General features: G+C 44.7%; 1 protein-coding gene across 1 annotated transcript in view; it reads right to left on the reverse strand.

Moving 5' to 3' along the window:
• LOC138299219 (E3 ubiquitin-protein ligase TRIM39-like) overlaps positions 1-11,142 on the reverse strand; it is a 216,941-nt gene extending 205,799 nt beyond the window's left edge. Inside the window, exon 1 of the mRNA XM_069237345.1 lies at positions 10,603-11,142. Coding sequence (XP_069093446.1) covers positions 10,603-11,016 — 414 coding nt within the window. The 5' untranslated portion in view covers positions 11,017-11,142. The remainder of the gene's footprint in view (positions 1-10,602) is intronic.
• Positions 11,143-22,620: the final 11,478 nt, after the last annotated feature.

Here is a 22,620-nt window from a genome sequence, read left to right on the forward strand (position 1 = left end):
AAACGTGTGACTATGGCTTATCCTTAGCGATTGATCAAAAGATTGCACAAAAGAGCATGGTATTATGATCAAGATGTATTATTACTGGTGAAAGAGAGGCCTAATCAGTCTCGACTGGCCTGTGTTACGACCTTTGGCACAGAATCCAATAAGATCAAAAAGATTTTTCTGACGAACAAGCATCTATCAGACCGACTACAGTAACAGTGGGATAAACCTCTAGTCTCCTTTAAGAGAAAGAGGTCCCTTTAAGATCGTTTGGTCTGTGTGTATGCCGAACCACAACAGTGAGTTTGAGCAATATGTGAGGTTTAGCTCCTACTTGTAGTCATTTTCCCTGTGGGAAATGTACAGCTTTCTCAAAATGTTGTCAAATCATGTGCCCTAATGAAAAAGCATGGAATCTGAAACATGTTTCTAATTGTGGGACCAAAGATGTATATTGCATGTCCTTGTGCATTGTACTACAGTGGAAAAATTATGCAAGAAGTAAGAAAACACACTATACAACACTAATCACTGGTACGTTGTAGTGTTGTTAATGCTCCTTTGGTGGATTATTATAAAACCATGGGACATGCACTCAATGCTATGAAATGGTTTGCTCTTGAAAAGGTAAAATATTCAAGAAGATGGCATGTGGATGTGGACCTCTTGCTGACAATAAAAGACAATAGATGGATTTGGAAGGCAAATATTGTGAGAAATATTTTGAGAAAAGAACTGAATAAACAGGTGGAATGGCATTTATCTTGTGGTATGTGGCATTGATCTGCGTTTCAATTACAGTTTTGGTTATTTAGATATGGTGTGTACATTCCCAATTTTCATCAGAGGGTTTAGGATGGTGTTGTAGTTCGAAAAATGTGGAGTACTTTCTGGTCTCATTATGTGACTTTATATTACTCATTTTCATCTGGTGATTTAACAAATTTTTGCTTGCCTAGGACTGTTCTTTGGGCAGGCACCTCACTAGGTGCTCTGTAGATAGAATATAAGCTATTCCTGTTTAAAACCCTTTTTTACTAATTGCTTGGCCTTCTGATGTGCTTGTAAGAGAGGTGATTACATATAGATTATATATTGATTTGTTCTTGCGTTTCTCTTTTTGGTTTGAATCTTTGAGCATTGGTACCAGGAATTCTCTATGTCTATCCTTAGGTGGGGGAGTGACCGTAAGACAGCACCACAGTTTTACTGAGGATTAGGTGTGTGATTCTTTTGTTTCATTCTGTTTGATCTATTTTTATTTTTGGGGTGGTCGGCCTATTATCAGGAATGATTTGTATTTGATATTGGGTTGGAAGGATAGTCAGTTTCATTGACCATGATTTGAAGCATCTGTTTTTGTTCCAGTGTTATGTTTTTTTCTCTGGACGGTTTTGCCATTCTAAGGTAGCTGCCATGGTTCAATGTTAGATCATATGACCTTTTTGGCCACAGTTTACTTTACGTGCTTTCCAGCTTACTTATCGTTCTCCCCAGCAACTTTCACAACGAGCATTGGTGCCACGAGTTGAAACATGCTGTCCTCCGAAGTTAAGTAAGTACAGGTCTTGTGGAATTCTGAGTTATTTCTGTACTGCGTGAAAGATGGTATTGGGGATTTGAAATGAACTATGGTTTTGACATTTTTTCAGAACTTTTCCTGGCTGGCCTTTACATTTACTATTATGTACGACTGGAAAGACAAGGGGCTGCATGTACATACATATTGATATATCCCAAACAAATATCTGCTTCCCCTTCAAGCCCAGTGTGTCCGCAGCCGGGTCTTGGAAAATCAGATTTTCAGATGTTCCCTTGGCTGAGTACTGACCAAGTTCTTAAGTTGACTGGTCAGGTAAAATCTGGAGCTTCTTCGGATCTTTGTCCAGCCAAGGTAATGCAACTAGCGGCTGATAGTGCTGCACCAGTTTTGAGGACCTTATGACAGGGGTCTTTCCAGAAGCCTGGAAAAAAGGTTTTAATTCTTCCTTTGATAAAAATCCCTTCACTGGACTGTAATGAGGTAAAAAATTCCCATCAAATCTCCCGGCTTCTTCTTCTGACCAAATTGTTTGAAAAACATCTTAATGCTAGCCTAGATACTTACTTAGATGAGAAAACTTTCTGGAGAAGGCACAATTTAGCTTCAGATCGGGCTGTAGTACCGAGACTGTGCTGGTAGCTGTCTTGGAAGAGATCAGAGCGACCAGAGAAGGCAGTGGTGGGGCAGTGCTGGTCTTTTTAGACCTCTCTGCCGCTTTTGATACCATTAGTCACACTGTGTTATAAAAGAAACGACTGATATCGGTGTCTCTGCACTGACATATGATCTCATCTCCTCTTTTGTGAAAGAAAGGGAACAGACAGTAGTCTGCGGGGATTTCCACTCTAACCCATTTTCCTTCCCAGGTAGTGTGACCCAGGGGTCACCACTTAGCCCTTCCCTTTTTAATAAATATGTTACACCATTGGCTAAGCTGATTAATTCCCATGGTTTGGCTACCGTGGCTTATGCTGACAACACACAAATTGTGGTCTCCATCCCTTATACTGCTGAGGATGTTCCATATAGGTTTATTGCCAACTGGATGACCTCTAATTGTTTGAAAATGAATTCTGATAAAACTGAGGTACTTATTTTTGGGAAGGATACCTCCTTTTGGGAAAACTCTTGGCGGCCACAGACCTTGGGTTCACCTCCAATACCGTTTATCAAATTAAAGAATTTGCGGGTAATCTTTGGCACAGATTTATCCTTCGGGAAGCATGCCAGAAAACTGACGTCATCAAGTTTTTTACTTCTTGGATCCCTTAGGAAGGTGCTGCTATTTATCCCATTTCAGATGCAAATATCTGTAGTCTTTGCTTTGGTTTCTTCACAAATAGACTTTTGTAATGCTCTCTATAAGGGATTTTGGCAATCAGCACTCAGCAGACTCCAGAGGATACAGACTGTAGCTACCCGCCTTATAAAAAAATATTCCCAAATTTTTGTCGGTGTCAAGAGTTTTGACTGAGCTTCATCGGCGCCAGTGACAAATAGGTTGTCTTTTAAGGCATTATGTTTAGCTCATAAGGCCCTGTTTAATTTCAAAACTATCCCTCTTGCAAACAAAATCTGATGGTATAGGCCGACCAGGAATTTGAGATTCGCAGATGCCCTTTATGGTTGCCATCCCCAAGATAAATAAAATCTCTTGGGGTGGCCATAGTTTTGTTTACACCACCTGTAAGTTGTGGAATACATTACTACTTTATCTCAAAAGCCAATCAAATTTGTTAAATTTTCGGAAAGCTTTGAAATCCTGGCTGTTTCCCCTCTTGCTTTAGATATTAGTTTGCCACCATATGCTTAGAGATTCCTAGTGCCAAGACACCATCGGGTATTCCAACACTCTAGAAATTCAAATATCTCTTCATCACAGACGAGTCCGGCACTTCCAGCTGCTTTGTGTGCAAAGGATTATTGGACGGATGCTACCAACACGCTGCGGTCCAGGCTGGACCTTGCTCACATTTAGGGGCGAGTGCCTGCCCACAATATTTAAACACATCACATGATCAAAAATTGCAAAGTGAAACCAGCATAACAACCAAAGGAGCATAATATCTGTGCTAGTACATTTTACACGCAGCAGTCTTCTTATCACAGCACGTTGTCTCAAGGAAAATATGATTTCATAATTCATCATAGTTCCTTGCACATTAAATACTTCACTTATTACATATTCTAAGCATTTTTAAACATTGTTTAAATATCCGTACATTTAAACGCATAGTACCAAGGTTTTAATCATGCGCAACAAATAAGCCACACGTACTGTGCTTCATTCTGCTCAAATGAGCCTCTCCGGTGGATACTTTGTTGATATACAATAGTCAATTACTCAGTGGTTCTATTGGCCGATACATGTTCAAATGTTTTCATCTATGTAAAAACGCTGAAAACTAAATGTCAACAAGTAAAAACAAAATAGAGAAAATCGATATGCCCTGTTGATTTATAATACTTTAGCCCCTGTTTCTTGTCACAGTGGTCTGGTGTTATGAGTGTTTGGTTTTGCACTTTGGGTTTTTTATTTGTGGACTTGTATGGTGCTGTCTTTTGGTCTTATACTCACGCCTGTGTATCACCCATGGTTCTCGGCATATCTTGCTTGACACCTCGAGTTTTTTAGAGTTTCCATGTTGGTTGTGACACTGAGTACGGTGTTTATTTTGGTAATGATACTATTCTATCTAACTGCAAAATCCTCTCTGCCCTCCACCTCCCAGGTAAGAAACATGTTCTTTTGGTCTAAGACCCTTTCCCTCCAACAGCAAACCTAGGCTAGCCTCACCAGGCACGTGACCCGGGGTAGGTGCACAGATGGACAACAGGACGACTCAAATATAGTCCCTCTGGTTTGAGACTGGCGCGTTCCTAGGATGCCTTTTCTCTACTATGGGATGGGCGACCTACTGACCAATTGACAGTGACAATTAGTCCACGTTCAGTAAGTGACTCTCCAGCACTGACCCTTTTTTTGTATAAGTAGGAGAAGTAGTTATTACAGTCCTGATGAAGCGCCAAGGGATCATTTGTTGACCATAGAAGCGCGAAACATGTTGACCACACAGTGTTAGGACTAGGTACACTACCTTTTCCTTTCCATGGAGGATGGTGGGACATTATTCCCATATTAACTCCCTCTGTTTTCTGTTTTTAATCTTGGCCTGACCCTAATTTTTCTCATTGTCAGTATCTTTCGCAGACCTCATTTCTGCTAGATCATTTTCGGTTGAGTACCACCACCTTGTGTGGGGTGGTCCGCCAGACATTGCAGTGCCGGTCTGACGAGGAGATTGCCCAATGATGATGCCTAGCATCCTAGTGGATGCTTGAGGGCTGTCCTGATAAAACTGACATTTCCCCTCCCTGCTGGTACATATACTGGAACAGTGTACTATTTCTATTTTATATTGTAGCCTCACCATATGCCTGACTAACAAGGTAAGAAATAAAACATGATATTGCAACTCACTAAGGGATGAGTTCTGTACCAAATATATAAAGTAAAAACACACGCATAGCTTATTTTACAAAATTTCACACTTAAAAAGTATCATGAATTTAACACTTCCATGTGCAATGCTTTCTGACTTAATGAAAGTGTTTTAGGTATGTGTATTGGTACATTTTCTAAGGAGTTAAAAAAATTCCAAGATAGGTTAATGGCTTGCCTAATTATTCCGAAAACAGTCTGAAATGGTGAGGGGGGATAGCCTGACCCCTTCCCTGACCCAGATCTCCCCACACACACACCGTTATCTCTTAACCAGCCTTTGCAATTGGGTCCACTGTGTACAGTTGGGCCCACCCCTGACCAGGCTCTAAATCACAAATACCCAGCCAAGTCAAGTGCCACACATCTAAGGTTAGAATAATTATTTTTACCAGGAGTCCCCACATCTTTGCATTAACTTGTATTTGTCACACATATTTAGCTCCTCTTCATTTCTGGAGTCACTTTGATCTCAGCACGGGATATGTAAAGCCAGTACTACTCCTCACCACGCAACACTAGCTCCATCATGAACTAGGTACACTTTGGACCACCCACGGACCCTTGCCCCCACAAAGTCTTCAAACTCGGAAGCAAGGCAATCAGCAACAAGCTCAGGAATGCCCTGAATACCTCCATCACCACGGCCTCTTCCCCGGAGGTCTGGATACATGCTGAAGTGAGGCCCCTCCTGAAATAACCATCCGCCGACCCAGCTGAACTGAAAAACTACCGGCCCATCTCTCTGCTCCCCTATCCAGCAAATGTCTTTGAGAAAGTGATCAATCAGCAACTCACCCAACACCTAGAAGACCACAACCTCCTGGACCCCTCCCAATCTAGATTTCGAGCTAGCCACAGCACTGAGACAGCCTTGATTGCAGCCATAGATGAAATCAGAGACCTCCTGGGGAAACAGCAGCCTTCATTCTCCTGGAACTGTCCGCCACGTTTGACACCGTCTCCCACCACATCCTAATCAACAGACTACACCACATTAGGATTTATGGAAACACCCCAAATGGATTGCCTCATACCACACCGGCAGAACCCAAAGGATCAGTTTCCCACTCTTCACCTCAGAGCCCAAGAAGTCCATCTGTGGACTTCTCCAACAAACGTCCCTCAGCCCGACCCTCTTCAACACCTACATGACCCCTCCTGGCTGTCACAGTCAGATCACATGGACTCAACATCATCTCCTATGCTGATGATACACAGCACATCCTCTCATTATCCGAACATTCCTCCACCACAAAAGCTAACTTCCATAGATGCATGATCAACGTAGCTGACTGGATGAAGGACAACTGTTTCAAACTCAAAATCGAAAAATGGAAGTTCTCAACTTTGAGAACCACACCTCGCCATTGACTGACACATGGTGGCCCGCAGAACTCGCCCCCCCCAAGACCACACCCACAACCTCAGCATCATCCTGGATAGCAAACTATTCATGAAGAAACAAGTCGACGCAGTCTCATCTGCCTGCATCCACACCCTCTGCATGCTTCGCAAGATCTTCAGGTGGCTCCCAGCAGACACCATAAGGATCTTCACACAGGCCCTTATCACCAGCAGACTGGACTATGGAAACACACTCTACGTAGGAATCACAACCCGCTTTCTAAAGAGACTCCAGACAATGCAAAATTAAACAGCAAGACTTGTACTCAACCTCCCCAGAAGGACCCACATTGCACCCTACTTCAAAAAACTACACTGGCTCAGATTCAGAAGAGATGCCATTCAGGATGCTGGCCCATGCTTACAAGGCCCTGCACAAAGAAGGGCCAGCATACATCAACAAACGCCTGGCCTTCCACCAACTGACAAGACACCGATCAGCTTCCCTCTCCATGGCAGACACCCCACGGATCCATTGAGACAACAGTGCAGGACACTCCTTCTCACACTTGGCAGCCAAGACTTGGAACAATCTCCCCTGCGCCTAACAACCGCACTGTCACTCCAGCAAATCAGAAAAGAACTAAAGTCCTGGATGTTCGAATGACCGTTCCTCCACACAGTAGCATACAACCCCAGCGCCTCGAGACCCTCACAGGTGATTTGCCACTCTATATCCTTCACATGTATGCAGAGAGACGCAATTATATGTGCACTTAGCACAACTTACTCTGTGTTCTAATGTGTGTACTGTAGTGCATTCAATGTAGAACTATCTTGTGTGCCTTAACCTTATTTAATTAAATGTAGTCTTTAAGCATTGATGAGGATCATTTGCACATTACTGAAATGCATTTGATTCGCAAACAATACATAAAGATGTAACTTTGCATAGTAATGGTTTGCACTTGAATATTTATGTAGTTATTGGTTACTTACACACATATATTCAGAATTATATTGCATTTACCTAATTCTGTAACATGAATTTAACAAGTTTATGTACTGACAGCTTCATTTGATTTATAGTGAAATGTGCACCAATGACGCACATTAAAACGTGCACCAATGAATGGTAAGTTGAAAGTTGACATAGCTAGGTCTTTATGTCTTTCAACCGGAATATCTTTTTTCATTTCTACTTGCTTTACTTTTCTTGCAGGTATTTTCACATGAAATGTTAGTTTGGGAATAAATGTAACATTTGTGCTAGTAACAGAGATGGTGAGACAAGGACATTGAAGAGGAACATGGAGAGCCGGAGATCTGATTGACAGTCCGTATTCAGTAATGTATCAAAGATCCAAGGTTGACATCGTTCTCAGGACTGTCCTGAGAAATTATCTGAGTGTTGCCATCTGAAACGTGAGAATGGGAAAGAACAATGGAACCCCTGATGGTGTGAGCACGAGGTATTGCTAAAGAAGATTTGTATGGTACTAATTAGTGTTTCTACATGATGATGTGCCACTATTCCTTTAGACTTTGAGAGGTGCAGAGATCTATGCTTATCCTTCATCCTGACCTTTTACTGAGTGTAGCTTAGGTCAATACTTATTTCTTTGTTTTCTCAGAAGACTCTTGACCGAGCTTCTAAATGCTGACAAACTCCCAGCCTTCCAGATTTTCCTGATTATTCTGCATCTGCATGAGCATATGATTTTCCCCTTAATGCACTTCTCTAGCTTTTGGAGATTTTTCTAGGTTTAACCATCCTGAAGAACTTAAACCCTAAGATAGATGATTGTAGGGATTCTTCATGTCTAATAGAGGATACAATTGACTCTTCTCTGAGCGCCAATTTTAATACTAATATTCTGTATGTCTGTAACTGAATTTCTGGTTTGCCTTATATTGATGGGCCTACACTTCTTCAGGAGGGTTTGTTATCTTATTGGTATTCTGTGTCTTTACAGTATGATGCAGAGATTGATTTACATTAATCGGACTGCTAACTTGTAATAAGGCATTTACCTTTATTTTTGGTTCATGGGCATTATGTATTCAATTTGGTTACACTGTTAATTAGAAAGATGCTAAGTCCCTACATATTTTGTGTAGACGAAACAAAGGTCCATCATGTTACGGGTTTCAACAGAAGGGTCCAGAATCAAGCCATCATATATGTGCCTATTATAATTCTTGCCTATTATAATCTTTGACAGAGGTACCCAGCTTTGAAAATAATGCATGTCAAAGGAAAGAAAACGTTGTGTTTACAGGCAATCAAATTGGTGGATGAGTGGGAAAAGAAAGCAATGCAAGAAAGTATAAGGAGAACAGACTGAACAGACAGTGATGAATGTAAGAAGAGCGTGTGTGCGATGTGCAGATGGAAGGCTTCAGAAACGTGGGAAGAAAAAAGCACGAGTGGCTAAACGTGGAGTGGAAAGGGAGGTAGGGAGAAGGGATGAATGGGAGTGATTTGGACATTCCGAAGACCAATACCCCTTGAAAAGACCTAGGGACAGATGTATCAAACAGTTTTGGCCATTCTGTGTCTATGGGAAAATATGTTTGTACATATGGCCCCTACTGTATTGATTAACCATGTGTATTCAAAACTTGTTGTGAGAATAGTATCAGTTCATTTTCATCTTTTCTAATAGCATTGCTACGAAAAAAACAATGTCTGCTACCGAATTCAACTATATGTGGTGTTTCTTAGATAAGGAAAGGTTTGTATGTTTTCCTTTCAAATACAATCTCTCTAAAGTGATATCATTTTCCAAAAGACAGAAAAATAATTTATGTTAATGGCATGAAAAAAGAGCCGTAAAATCCCATACTACCCCTTAACACTACCCGTCCTTGAACCCTAAAAACTACTTACTATACTTTATACTACATTTCCCTAAACTCCAAAAACACCCTTGCAACTCATTACAACTACTGGTGTCTGAGCCCTAGAAACGTCTTGCTACTCTAGTCCTTTCTTGAGCCCTAAAAAACATGAATTACTCCTTAAAATTACCCCTCCCTGAAACCTAAAACACACCCTCCAAGCCCCATGCTACAGCTTTAAGGCCTGTCTTCTGAACCCTAAAAAGCATTTACTACCCCATATCCCTACCTATCCGTGAGCACTGAAAGTCCCTTAACTCTACCCTAAAGCCTAAAAACCCCTTAATATAGCCAACAAGCTTCATGTATGAGCGAAAAAATGGAATTGTGCAAAAACTTACCACAAATAGTTTTTCAAAATACATTTCTTATAACAAATACATTGCATTTATCAATATACCAAAATCGTTGTTTTTTTACAAATATTTGATCACTATCCAATGTAATTTAAAAAAGAGTACTGCATGCAGAACTGGACAATTGCAAATTGTATTTTCACTGTTAACTGCATTTTTTTATATGTTTTACTTTGTGGAAGGTATCACTATTTCGTAGTATTTGATTTTACACGTTATTTAGAAAGCATCATTTTTCAATGTATTTTTATTTGAGGTGTTGAGGTGACACCATTCACAGTCCAATATTTTCAGAATTCAAACATTTCAAATTCTAACCGTTTACAACAAAATAATTGTGATTAATCATTTAGTTAACACTACTCACAAGCATTGGCAAAGCCAAAAGATCTGGCTTCTAGTTTGTGTATGTCCATTACTGTATGATACATCTGGATGCAATCAGAGAAAACTCAAAGAGATACCCAAATACTGGTGCTTGATTCGATGTGCTCGCAAGAAAGTGTCACTTAAAGTCACGCATTTGGCAGTAGAATGTCGCTCATTTGCACACTGAAACCATATGTATGCCACAGATAAGCAATCTAAAAGCTTGGCAGCTAAGTATAGTTTGTTCTTCTGAGAAGCTTGTGGAATAGAAATCAGTGTGTGAGACTGGCCCCATTCCCGCCACAGACCTACAGCAAACGCCCTTTATAATCCTGGGCAGATTCTCAAACGGGAACCACAGCGTGAGGCTGGTCTACCTCATCCCCATGCCTATTCTATACACTATACACACCTTGTGTTCCTGGGCAGCAACTCGAAGGGGGAACTCCGTGGCCTTGCCCACTCTGTCGTACATAACACATACCAGGCACTCCTGGGCGTGATCTTCACCGGGAAGCAGCATGAGACTGGTTGCATGGGAATGGTGGGTGGATTCGATAACTAGGAATAGCAAACCTGACCTACACACATACCTTGTGCTCCTGGGCAGCTTCTAGAATGGGGACCACCATGTGCTGCTTGTGAGCATGCGACACGCTGCAGACCACACAGATGGGCTCCTGGTCATCTTCACAGAACAGTTTCAGTTTCTCTTCGTGTTTTCTGCATAGATTCGCCTCCTGGGGGGTCGCACTCGGTGCCTGAAGCTGTTTGGCGATTTCCACCACGTTCACCAGTTTCCTGTTGGGCCGGAGGGTTTTGGTCTCGGAGATAGCTCTACACTGAGGACAGGGGAAGTCTGTCTGCAGCCCCTCCCAGCACCGAGTGACACAGGACAGACAGAAAGTGTGTCCACAGGCCACAGCCACGGGGTCTGTGAAATAGTCCAGACATACGGAGCAGGTGGCCTCCTCCTTGAGGCTCTGGAGATGGCGCGGCGCTGCCATGCGGACACTGATGTGCACCAGGTTCCGTTTCGTTCCGTTACTCAGTGCTGAGTATCTTCTTCAGTAGCGGTCTCCTCCGCACGTGAACACGTGCAGGGGAGGCTGTCCGGGGCGTGTCTGCACCAGAGCGGGGTGTGTCTGAGGCGGAGCTGGGAGCAGCTGAAGCAATGCTGGGGGAGTCTGTCACTGACCTGGGAGTGTCTGTTGCAAAGCGGGGCGTGTCTGAGGCGGAGCTGGGAGCGGCTGAAGCAATGCTTGGGGGAGTCTGTCACTGACCTGGGAGCGTCTGTTGCAAAGCGGGGCGTGTCTGAGGCGGAGCTGGGAGCAGCTGAAGCAATGCTGGGGGAGTCTGTCACTGACCTGGGAGTGTCTGTTGCAAAGCGGGGCGTGTCTGAGGCGGAGCTGGGAGCGGCTGTAGCAATGCTGGGGGGAGTCTGTCACTGACCTGGGAGTGTCTGTTGCAAAGCGGGGCGTGTCTGAGGCGGAGCTGGGAGCAGCTGAAGCAATGCTGGGGGAGTCTGTCACTGACCTGGGAGCGTCTGTTGCAAAGTCGGGCGTGTCTGCAGCGCACCTGGGAGTGCCTACAGCGGAGCTGGGCGTGGCTGATGGAGAGACGGGCGCCTGAGACAATTTCACTGGGGTGCTGCAAAGGACCCGAGCAGTGCTTCAAATGGGCAGGTACCGTCTGGTACTAAGTACCTGCACTTCTTCAATTTGGAAAGCAGAGTACCTGCACTTCTCAGCACTGCTGCAATACATTTAATGAGAGAGTGCTGGCACATCTCAGGAGCAAGGAAGTACTCGAAGTAGTGAGAACCTGCACTTCTTTATTTCCGTTTAAAGCACTGGACCCGAGAATGTGAGAGGCTGTGCCAGGGGCACCTGCTCGGGCAATGTCTGAGTCTGTGCCCTGAGTACATTCATCAAGAGGTGGGAGCTGTTGTAGCAGTGCGAGGGGTGTTTATCTCTGTGCGTTTTACTCAACCACACTTTGCCAACTCCCAGGATTTGATCTGTAAAACTACAGCAAAACTACAGGTCCTATGATGCAAAGAGCTGCTGGGAAACGGGGATATCTCACGCACGGTATGGGGCATTTGTCAGCCTTGGCTCCTGGTTGTGAGGCTTAGTGGTTGTGCTGTAAATGTCTTCTATTTGAGTTGTCAGTGCTTCCTTCAGAGTTCAGCGTCTCTACTACCGAGATGAGAATCTGCAGTGTAAATTGACGAGTTTCCCTCTCAGTAGTCCGTGTCAACAACTTACCTGCTCACAGTGTCTGCAACTTTTAAATTGGAGTGTCTCCTCTCTGAAATTAACAAGCATTGGCAAAGCCAATAGGTCTTGCCTATACAGGAGCTATTGGCTTTGGCAATGTGTTTTGCCATGTTGTACACCAGTGTGGGTTCAGCATGGCTAAACGTAAGTGGCATGGAGTGTCTGGAGTGGGGAAGTAGAGTGGATTTGTTGGTGTGTTGTAGAGTGGAGTAGGGAAGTAGAGTGTTGTAAAATTGAGTAGAGGGGAGTAGAGTTCAGTGGCAGAGTGTGTCATAGAGTGGTGTGGGTTGGAGTGGGTTGAGGTAGTGGGATGGATTAGATTGGAGTAGAGTGGGGTGGATTGAGTGGAGTGGGGTGGATTGGTATGGAGTGGGGTGGGGTGGGGCGGGCTGAAATGAGGTGATGAGATTGGAGTGAATTTGAGTGGGTGGATTAGATTGGACTGGAGTAGGGTGAATTGGTTTGGAGGGGGTGGGTTTACTGGTTTGGAGTGGGCTGGAATGGGGTGGATTGGATCTGAGTGGGGTGGATTGGATTGGAGCGGATTGGAGTGGGGTGGGCTGGGTGGATTGGATCTGAGTGGGGTGGATTGGATTGGAGCGGATTGGAGTGGGATGTGGTGGGGTAGACTGGATTGGAATAGAGTGGGATGGATTAGAGTGGTAGATTGGAGTGAGTGGGGTGTAGTGGGTGGAGTTGATTGGATTGGTGTGGGGTGGATTGAAATGGGGTGGGGTGGGGTGGATTGGGGTGTGGTTTGGTGGGCTGCAGTTAGATGAATTGATTTGCAGTAGGGTAGAGTGGATTGGCTTGGAGTGTGGTGTGTTGAATTGGATTGAGGTGGATTGGAGCGGGTGGATTGGAGTGGGGTGAGGTGGATTACATTGAGTTGGGGTGGGTTGGAGTGTGGTGAATAAATTGGATTGGACTAGAGTGAACTGAACAGGAATGGAGTGGATTGGATTGGGCTGGATTGTAGTGGGGTGGATTGGATTGGTGGATTGGGATGAGGTGGATTGGAGTGGGGTAGGCTGGATGGATTCGATTGGGGTGCGGTGGACAACTGGGATGAGGTAGGGTGCGTTGGATTGGGGTAGAGAGGGGTGGATCGGAGTAGATTGGGGTGGGCTGGAGTAGGGTGGATTGGAGTGGGGTGGAGTGGAGTGGACTGAAATGGGGTGGAGTGGATAGCAGCGGGGTGGACTGGAGGGGTGAATTGGATTGGAGAGAGGTGAGGTGGATTGGATTGTGGTTGCTTGAGGTGAATTGAATTAGAGTGGGGTGGACCGGAGTTGGGTGGATCGTACCAGGGCAGATCAGATTAGGGTGAATCAGATTGGGGTGGGCTGGGTTGGAGTGGGGTGGGGTGGACTGGATTTAGTGTGGTGGATTGGATTGAGTGTAATGGATGGGGTGGGGTGGATTGGATAGGGGTAGGCTGGATTGGGGTGGGGTGGCTTAATTTGAGAGGGGTGGACTGGATTCGAGTAGGGTATATTAAGGTGGTTTGGTGTGGGGTGGATTGGACTGGAGTAGGCTGGATTAATGTGGACTGGAGTGGGATGGATTAAAGTGGATTGTATTGGAGTGGATGCATTAGGGTGGTGTGGGTGGATTGGATTAGAGTGAGGTGGGGTGGTGTGGGTTTGAGTGGGGTGAGTTGGATTGGAGTGGGGTGGGGTGGGGTGGATTGAGCTGGAATGGAGTGGAGTGGGGTGGATGGAATTGGTGTAGGGTGGATTGGATTGGAGTGGGGTGGATTGTAGTGGCTTGGAGTGGGTTGTTTGAGGTTGAAGTGGGGCAGGGTGGAGTGGGGCAGGTTTGAGTGGGGCAGACTTTTTTGGATTGGAGTTGGGCAGATTAGAGTGGGGCAGATTGTTGATTGTAGTGGGGCAGATTGCATTTGGGTGGATTGCAGTAGGGTGGATTGGATTGGTGTGGGGTGATTGGATGGGAGTGGGTTGGATTAGATAGGAGTGGGGTGAATTGTGACTGAGTGGGGTGGATTGGATTGGGGTGAGGTGAGGTGGATTAGATTGGAATGGGGCATATTGTGTTGTGGATTGAAGTGGGGCGGATTGGAGTGGGGTAGATTGTTTTGGATTAAAGTAGGGCATATTGGAGTGAGGTGGGTTGGAGTGGGGCAGATTGTTTTGAATTGGAGTGGGGAAGATTGTTTTGAATTGGAGTGGGGCAGATGTTTTTGGATTGGAGTGCAGCAGATTGCAGTGGGGCAGATTGTTTTGGATTGGGCAGATTGGAGTGAGGCAGATTGTTTTGGATTGAAAAGGGGCAGATCATTTTGGATTGGAGTGTGGCAGATTGGATTGGGATAAATGGCAGAGGGGCGTATTGTTTTGGTTTGGAGTGGGGCATATTGGTTTGGATTAGAGTGGGGCAGATTGGAGTGAGGCATAATTTCAGAAATTGCATATAATAAAGAAACAATGTTGCTTTGCAATATTTAAAACAAGATAATCGTAATTTTTTAAGAACTGCATCCACGAGTAAAAACAAAAGAAAACATGAGTGCAAAGACAGAAAAGGTGACTTGGCAAAACAAAAGAAAGTTAGCTATAAAAAATAAATCTTTGCAATTTTGTTTGTCCTGCTGGGCACGTTTTTGCCAGTCGCAAGCCTTCTGTTTGCAGTGCACCAGAAATTTTTAAAAACTAAATAGTACCTCAGTCACATCAGTCTAGCCTGTTTTAATTTAGTATGTTTAAAATAATTGTTTTAAGTAATCACAGACTGTGTTTTATTGTTTTCCTTCTATAGGATGCTGATGACTGTCCCGTGTTTTGTCTTGTCAATTTTACAGGCGGAACAGTCATGCATTTTTACGTCAAAGTGTGGGAAATCACTCATAAACTGTTCTGGTTATGAAATATTTTGATGGCCTATTTTATTGATTATAACGCATACATGTCTGCTTTTTAATGTTTAAAAAAAAAACATTTTTATGAATATGCTGATTTCTTTTTGTACTTCATGGTCTAATTGGGACCGAATAAAGTTATTTGACTGACTGATGTCGGGAGCAGCGGACGGACACTGACTAAGTTTAATCAATCCGTGCTTGGCACATGTGCCACACAGAGGAACGGAAATGATGCCAGGCCTGTAGTGACAAATTATGAGGCTGCAAACCACCATGCAACTCAAGCCAACTAATGATAAGCAACAGGCAGGCTCCAAGCCCTTTACTCTACACAACAGAGTCTCGCAATCGAGACGCGTGCACTAGCACTTACACTCACTGGCTCAACCCTAAAAAGCAGTGTAGCAGATGCTCTGGTATAGGCAATGGGTTTGGCTCATTGCTAAGTGGTGAGGTGGTCATTAGTGGTGTATCAAAAACTGAGGGAGCCCCCCTTGCAAGATACTGCTGAGGGGCCACTCTACAGCTTGGCCCAGATTTATGAAAAAATCATGCAACACAGCACCACAACTAAGGTTGCTGCATTGCTTGAGATGGGAGAAAGCAGAACGGCACTTTATCTGCAAATAGGTGTGTTAGAAATGGGGTCTCTAGTTGGCAGTGAGTTTACACCCTGTCCAAGTAGGGGCCCTCACTCTACTCAGGGTAAGGGAGATACACAGCTCAGATAACCCCTGCTCACCCACTTGGTAGTTTGGCACAAGCAGTCCGGCTTATCCCAGAGGCAAGGTGTAAAGTGTTTGCAAAAAAGCACACAATAACAGTGAAAACACCACAAAAGGACTGCACACCAGTTTAGCAAAATAGGCAACATTTATCTAAATTAAACAAGACGAAAATGACAAAAATCCAATATACACAAGCAAAGATATGAATTTTTAAAGTAAAAAGAGTCCTCATCCATAGAAATCAATGGATGCATTGTTTTAGAACAAAGTACCTGGTATGCGTAAAAAATAAAGCCGCACAGGTGAGCGTGCATCAGAAAAGCAAGTGAAATGTAGGTTTCCTACTCGCAAATGAGGTCGTGCGTCAATTTTTTTATCCGCCAGGTAAGTGTTGCATCGATTCTTTCCTCGCAGGGAAGGTTTGCGTCGATTTCTGGACAAGCTCCTCAAGGCCTTGTGGTGATGTTGAAGATTGTGATTCCCAGGGTCGATGCGTGGCAAATTTTTGAAACGCTGTGCGAAGGGTCCACATTGAGAACAGGCACGGCATTGATTGTCCAGCTGTGAGCCAGGTGCTGCGTCACATTTTCAGCCACGGGACAGGCGCTGCATTGATTTGTCTGATGCGCACACAGAGATGCATGGATTTTCTCCCGCAGGTTACCAGCTTCACCTTCTAAGGGCCCAGGGACTGGATTTGGCACCAGTTAGCAAGTCAGGTCTATCAGCAAAAAAGCCCAGGCACTGGCAGATGAAGTCTTTGATGTCCCTGAGACTTCAGGCCAGGGGGCATGCCAAGCCTTTGAAGAAACTTCACAAGCAGGATTTTGGTGGTGATGATGTGGCTGTTTTGTGGTGAGCTTTGAGTGGGAGAAGTAGTTGGGACCAGAAAGACTGGTGATATACAGACAAAAGATGCTCAGGTGTTGCCGAATGAGGTACAAGTATGGATGCCGAAATCAAAGTCGGGTCAAAAAGGCAGAGGAAAGTGTGTGACACTCAGGAGTTACCCTGACAAAACAGTATGGGGGTGATTCTGACCCGGCGGGAGCACCGCCGACAGGCCGGCGGTGCCCCGCAGGGCATTCTGACCGCGGCGGTAAAGCCGCGGTCAGACCGGCAACACTGGCGGTCTCCCGCCAGTGTACCGCTGCCCTGTTGAATCCTCCAAGGCGGCGCAGCTAGCTGCGCCGCCGAGGGGATTCCGACCCCCCCTACCGCCATCCAGTTCCCGGCGGTCCGCCCGCCGGGAACCGGATGGCGGTAGGGGGGGTCGCGGGGCCCCTGGGGGCCCCTGCAGTGCCCATGCCACTGGCATGGGCACTGCAGGGGCCCCCGTAAGAGGGCCCCTACAAGTATTTCACTGTCTGCTTGGCAGACAGTGAAATACGCGACGGGTGCAAATGCACCCGTCGCACCTTCCCACTCCGCCGGCTCGATTACGAGCCGGCATCCTCGTGGGAAGGTCGTTTTCGCCTGGGCTGGCGGGCGGCCTTTTGGCGGCCGCCCGCCAGCCCAGGGGAAAACTTGAAATACCCGCCGCGGTCTTTTGACCGCGGCGCGGTATTTTGGGGGCGGAATTCTGGCGGGCGGGAATCAGAATCACCCCCTATGTCCAGTACATTGGTGGCATACTTATAGGGATGAGTTTTCATTGGAATCACTATTTCACTATGGGTGCTGAGAAAGGGGTTTACAGACTCACGTCTTAGGGGTGTTGCTAAAGGCATTTCACAGTTTGAGTTTGCCAGAAAAAGAATTTGGCACACATTATTTTACAATAGGAATGGCAACTGATGCTGAGATGTGGGGTTGGAAGAGGCAAGAGATTCAAAATGTTGGAAGGTGGAATCAGATTGTTAAAAACATTATATGAGGGCTGGCTTTGCTCGGGAGCGATGCTCTTTAATATGAATTTATTGTCTGTTGTAGGTTGCGTTGTTGGGCCACAACATGAGTACATTGAGGCCTGGATTTGCAGGCATTCCTTTTTGAAGTGGGCAGCATGCCAGGCTGCTGCTGGAAAATTCGGCAAGTAGCTACGTTTCAGGAGGTGGGGACTGAATCAGAGCCAGTCTGGCGCTTTAAAAGCCTGCTTGTCCCTCGCAGTGCAGGACACGCAGGAAGGAGACACCATAGAGAGGCAGGACTTGAAGCCCCAGGAGCCCCTTTGTGAGGAGGCTGGAACTGAATCAGCGCCGTTCGGATGCTTTAAAAGCCTGTTTCTCCTCTGTGGAGTGGAAAGAGCAAGGGAGGCACCCGGGTGCATGCCTGGGTGAAAACCGGGCCAAGTGCGGGTCTGCTAGCGCGCCTGGTCCTTAGGAAGTGAACTTACAAGGGGACGCGTATAGGCCAATGAACCCTTTGGATCGCATGAAGTATCCTAGCCATGTGGTGACCAATGTCATCAATATTCAATGTAATCAATCAATAACCACTAAGAGAATCATTAAACATTAGACAATATATCAACATTTCATGAATAACCACAACTCAATAAACGTTTTAACAAATTTTTTTTATTTCCCTATTAGTTACAATTCTAAACCATCGGAATAATTCAAACTTTATTCAATTATCTCGTAGTTAATCCATTAGTGACCACCAATAACAATCTAATCAGAACTTGAGAAAACATATGCTCTAATGCTTCAGCGTAAGCTAACAAAGTTGAATATATCGACATTAATAGCAGAGTTCAGCAAACAGTCTGTCAATCATTTGTCACTGTCAATGTCACCCAAAGGAACCTTACCTAACCCAGATTAGCATCAGCATGTGGGACTTGATGCGGAAACAATTTAGAACATGAATTTGGAAAAACATCTGGCTAAGAGGAAAACTATTAAACAGGGCAGTTGGTACCTAGAAAGAAAGGCACAAAGTTAATCAGTCACATCGTCATAGCTTGATCCATGGAATGGATCAGCAACAAGGTCAGTCTTCGTCTTCAGGTCATCATTCGATCAGCAACGCATCAGGCTCTCAAGAGCATGAGCCCATTGACAGAATCTCGAATCGCATCTTCTGGCATCAGCAATTCACCTCTCACATCTAAAGTTTTTGCCCTTTGTCATGACTTTTTATTAAGGTTTTCCAGTCCATCCCCCTAATTCCTAATTGGTCAATTAGTCTCCAGATATGACTCTACCCAATAATATTAATTTAGCAAATCTATGAATTCTAATATTACACCCTTCTCAGTCCATTGATTGGTTCACTGTACGATGTTCTCATCATCCGGCTTATCCAGGTATCGAAAATGTTGCATCTTATTCTCCAGTCAGTGTCTCTATTGTTCGAGTCCTGGGAAAGTACATTGAGTCTGTTTTACACCAAATGTGTTACATGCCTAGTTCCATCATCTCCTTTCCGTCAGTACATTGCAGAATATTTTAGCTAAGCAGATTTTATTAACATATGCGGTCAAGGTTAGTTCAACGCACCAGCTTCTCTACAGTGTGCTAGAACTTCAGCTTCTGCATGAGGCCTGGTAACTAGGCCACAACATCGGCTAAGTTAACTCTACAATTTAATGCAAAACATAGGGTATACATCTTAATATGACATATTACTACATTATTATTACACATTTTAATTATTTCACACATTTTTAATCATTTTAGTACAAGTTTGTATAAACTGGCTGTCACTCTCCGTGGGCCCATTTTCAAACGAGCACATTAATTTCTCTACATTTAATTCTTCTATCAACTTCTTTTTAATCAAAACACATAAACATTCATTAATAATTTCTAATTAGCATATCTGCGTCAGCAGGTCCATCTGCGCCCGTTAGAGCCCAGATGAGGCTGGGCTACCTTACTGAGGCCTTGCTTCCCGCAGCACCTGTGAGTTGATCATGGTCTTTGACATCCTTCGATTTGAAGGGTTTTTTGTCCTGGTTGCTATTTTGGCTGCCTGAGACTGTTCACTGCCGGAGACTGTTGTTTTTAGTTGTTCCCTCTCCTTACTAGTACCATGGGAAAGAGAAAAGTGGACCTGTTAAATGTGGGCGACAAACAACCAAGAACTAGCATAAGAATGTTATCTTTTTTAAACAACGCTGTGGGGGCGCACCCAGAAGAATGTGGAAGATCAGCTGTCAGAAACTCACCTAGCGTCAGACTTGTCTAGGGGGCTGTCGCATAATTCTCCCTGGTTGAAAATGCAAAGGACACATGTAGCGCTATGCCCTGCACTGTGACACAGGACACACAGGGCAATGTAATTTCATAATCAGTCCCATGGGCAGGCTGAATCCCCGAAACTGTCTGGTGGAGATAGAGGAGGTGCCAGGCTGAAACGTAAAAAGGGGGCATCACCCCATGAACCCCAATCAGGTAACAAATCTTGTAGAAGGAGTAAAAGGGGGACCCTATCAGCTTCCTCTGGGCATTGCTTTAATCAGGATCTCCTTTTAAAATTGGAAATACAAATTTCAGCTGCCTTTGAAGCCCTTAATAAATGAGTTACCAAGTTGGAGGAAGTCGTGGGCAAAATGCAGGAAACTGGGGTACATTCATGATCATTCGGCAATTGGTCCAAGTAAACTGTACTCGCCAATAACGTTCCCCCCTGACAGTAATCTCAGCAGGTTTCTCCTTCCCAATTATTAGGACATGTGAGGGGTGCGAGGAGCCCTGGTAATTTAGAAATGAGTACTTCAAAAACAATACAGGATGCTCAATCAACAACGAAAGGGGCCACTATCGGGGTGTTGGGTGGCAGGATCCCCACTATTAATCAAGTCCCACACTCAGAAGAAGGTATTTCAGGGAGGGCCCCGTATATCTCAGGCAAGTCCCCCCCCCCCCGGTTGTTGCTCCATGCAATGTGGTTATTGAACCCCCTCCTGCATCCACCGGGTACGCTTTAGGCTTGGCTAATGTCCCACCTTCAAAACAGAATAAAATCGGAAAATCACCAGCAACTTAAAAATAAAGTTGTGCACAGGCTGTTTAGGAGGGTTAAATTCAACATCAGACAGTCTCTTTTTGAAGTGAATATAACGCCTCAAAGAGTAGGATGGATAGGAAATGTTTCCAAAAATTGTCAAGGGGACTGCATTTTTGTGATTTTTTTTTAAGCTGGCAGTGCCAGCCTAATTTTGATCAAACTCAAAGCCAACACAGCCATCACCGGTAGTATTTCAGTGTGCCCTCTGGTGTTCTTTTATAAGCCCATGATCTTGGGGGAGATGCGGCAGCAGGGATGAAATTCAGGCCTGAAGGGGGGGGGGGGTCGTCCGAACACCCAGGGGCGGACACGTAATACAGCTTTGAGTAACCACTTTGAACCGCTGAGTGGGCCAAATGACCAATATTGACTGGGCCCTGAAGCTGCTAACCCACGTCACACAAGAGTCAGCAGCTCATTAGGAGATCTGAAAGTGTTAAGTTGGAACATTGCTGGAGTTCATGGTAAAATCTGTGATGAAGGATGCGTTAAGATGTTCCTATGATATTATTGGTCTCCAGGAGACGTGGGACACAGAGAGGATCATATACCTAGACAGGTATGCTACCTACATTTTGAATGCCATTACCTGTATCCGTGGGAGAGCAAGAGGAGGTCAGGTAATGTCAATAAAACTGGATCAGAATTGTAGAATGGAGGTGATCACATCTAATTCACCCATTTATACTATGTAGCCTCTTGCCCTTTGAAAATAGGCTCAGGAGCTTTGTGAGGGAGAAACACAATGGGCTTAGGGATCGTAGGAAGTTTTTAAATGATTTTTTCACTTCTTGTTCTTCTATATACACAACACTCATGTCGATGGGTGATTGTAATTTGCATCCTTAGCTGAAATGTTATTTGTATGACCTGTCTAATAAAGAGAGCGTAATTAGTGACCAAGTACACCTCTAGCATAATGAGCAGGGGGGTTTGCTAAACAATTTGGTTTTAGATTATAATTTAGTCAACCTGTTCAGTAAGAGAGAAGCTAATTCTGTCGATAGCGTACCGGCTTTTAAAGGAGCAGGGGCAAGGTCCGTTATTGAGTATATCAGCCAATCTATTATTCTCAATTTTTATTGTGGAATGGAATAGTCACATTAATCATAACTCCCCTGTTGGTCCCTTTTCACTGGGGCAAGAAGCTGGTGGACATATGTTGTTCATTCAAGGATCCTGCTGTTCTCAAAGATCAGGGGCATGGATTAAAATGGACAGAGATCATACCTGAGGTCTTCAATTCCGAGCTGCTGTCTATTTGTCATTCTTAACTCCAGATTTGTTTGGATGAGGATGCCTTTGATGATTGTATTTTGACTGCTTTTGACTCACTGTGCGGGTACATTTATATCTGCCTTTACTAAGACAAAGGTGGCCGAACCTCCACCTCTTCGTAGGTGGTTTGCTAAGAATTGCTCAAGGGTACGTAAAGACCTGATTGCCGTCTTTAAAAAGAAATTCCAAGATAGAAATGAGGCAAAAAAGTCCAGGGCATCACATTGGTGGGCATTGAGTGATAGAAAGAGAGTCTTAAAGAAAGAGGTGTGGGGGAACTTGCAGACAGCTAACGTATTGCGGGACACAGCCACCTGCCGGGGGGTGGCGAATCACCCATTTTTTAGTTCTGACCAGGTTTTAGATCAGTCCCTAGCAGTCCCAGCTCAGGCCAGGGTCAAACATTTCTCAGCCTTATACAGTTGTGAATATACTGAGTATAGTAGTCCAAGCACAGTGTGAATGCAAGGTTAACAGTATACG

Source organism: Pleurodeles waltl, chromosome 6 (genome assembly GCF_031143425.1).
Source record: "Pleurodeles waltl isolate 20211129_DDA chromosome 6, aPleWal1.hap1.20221129, whole genome shotgun sequence".
In the NCBI taxonomy this organism is placed as follows: Eukaryota; Metazoa; Chordata; class Amphibia; order Caudata; family Salamandridae; genus Pleurodeles; species Pleurodeles waltl.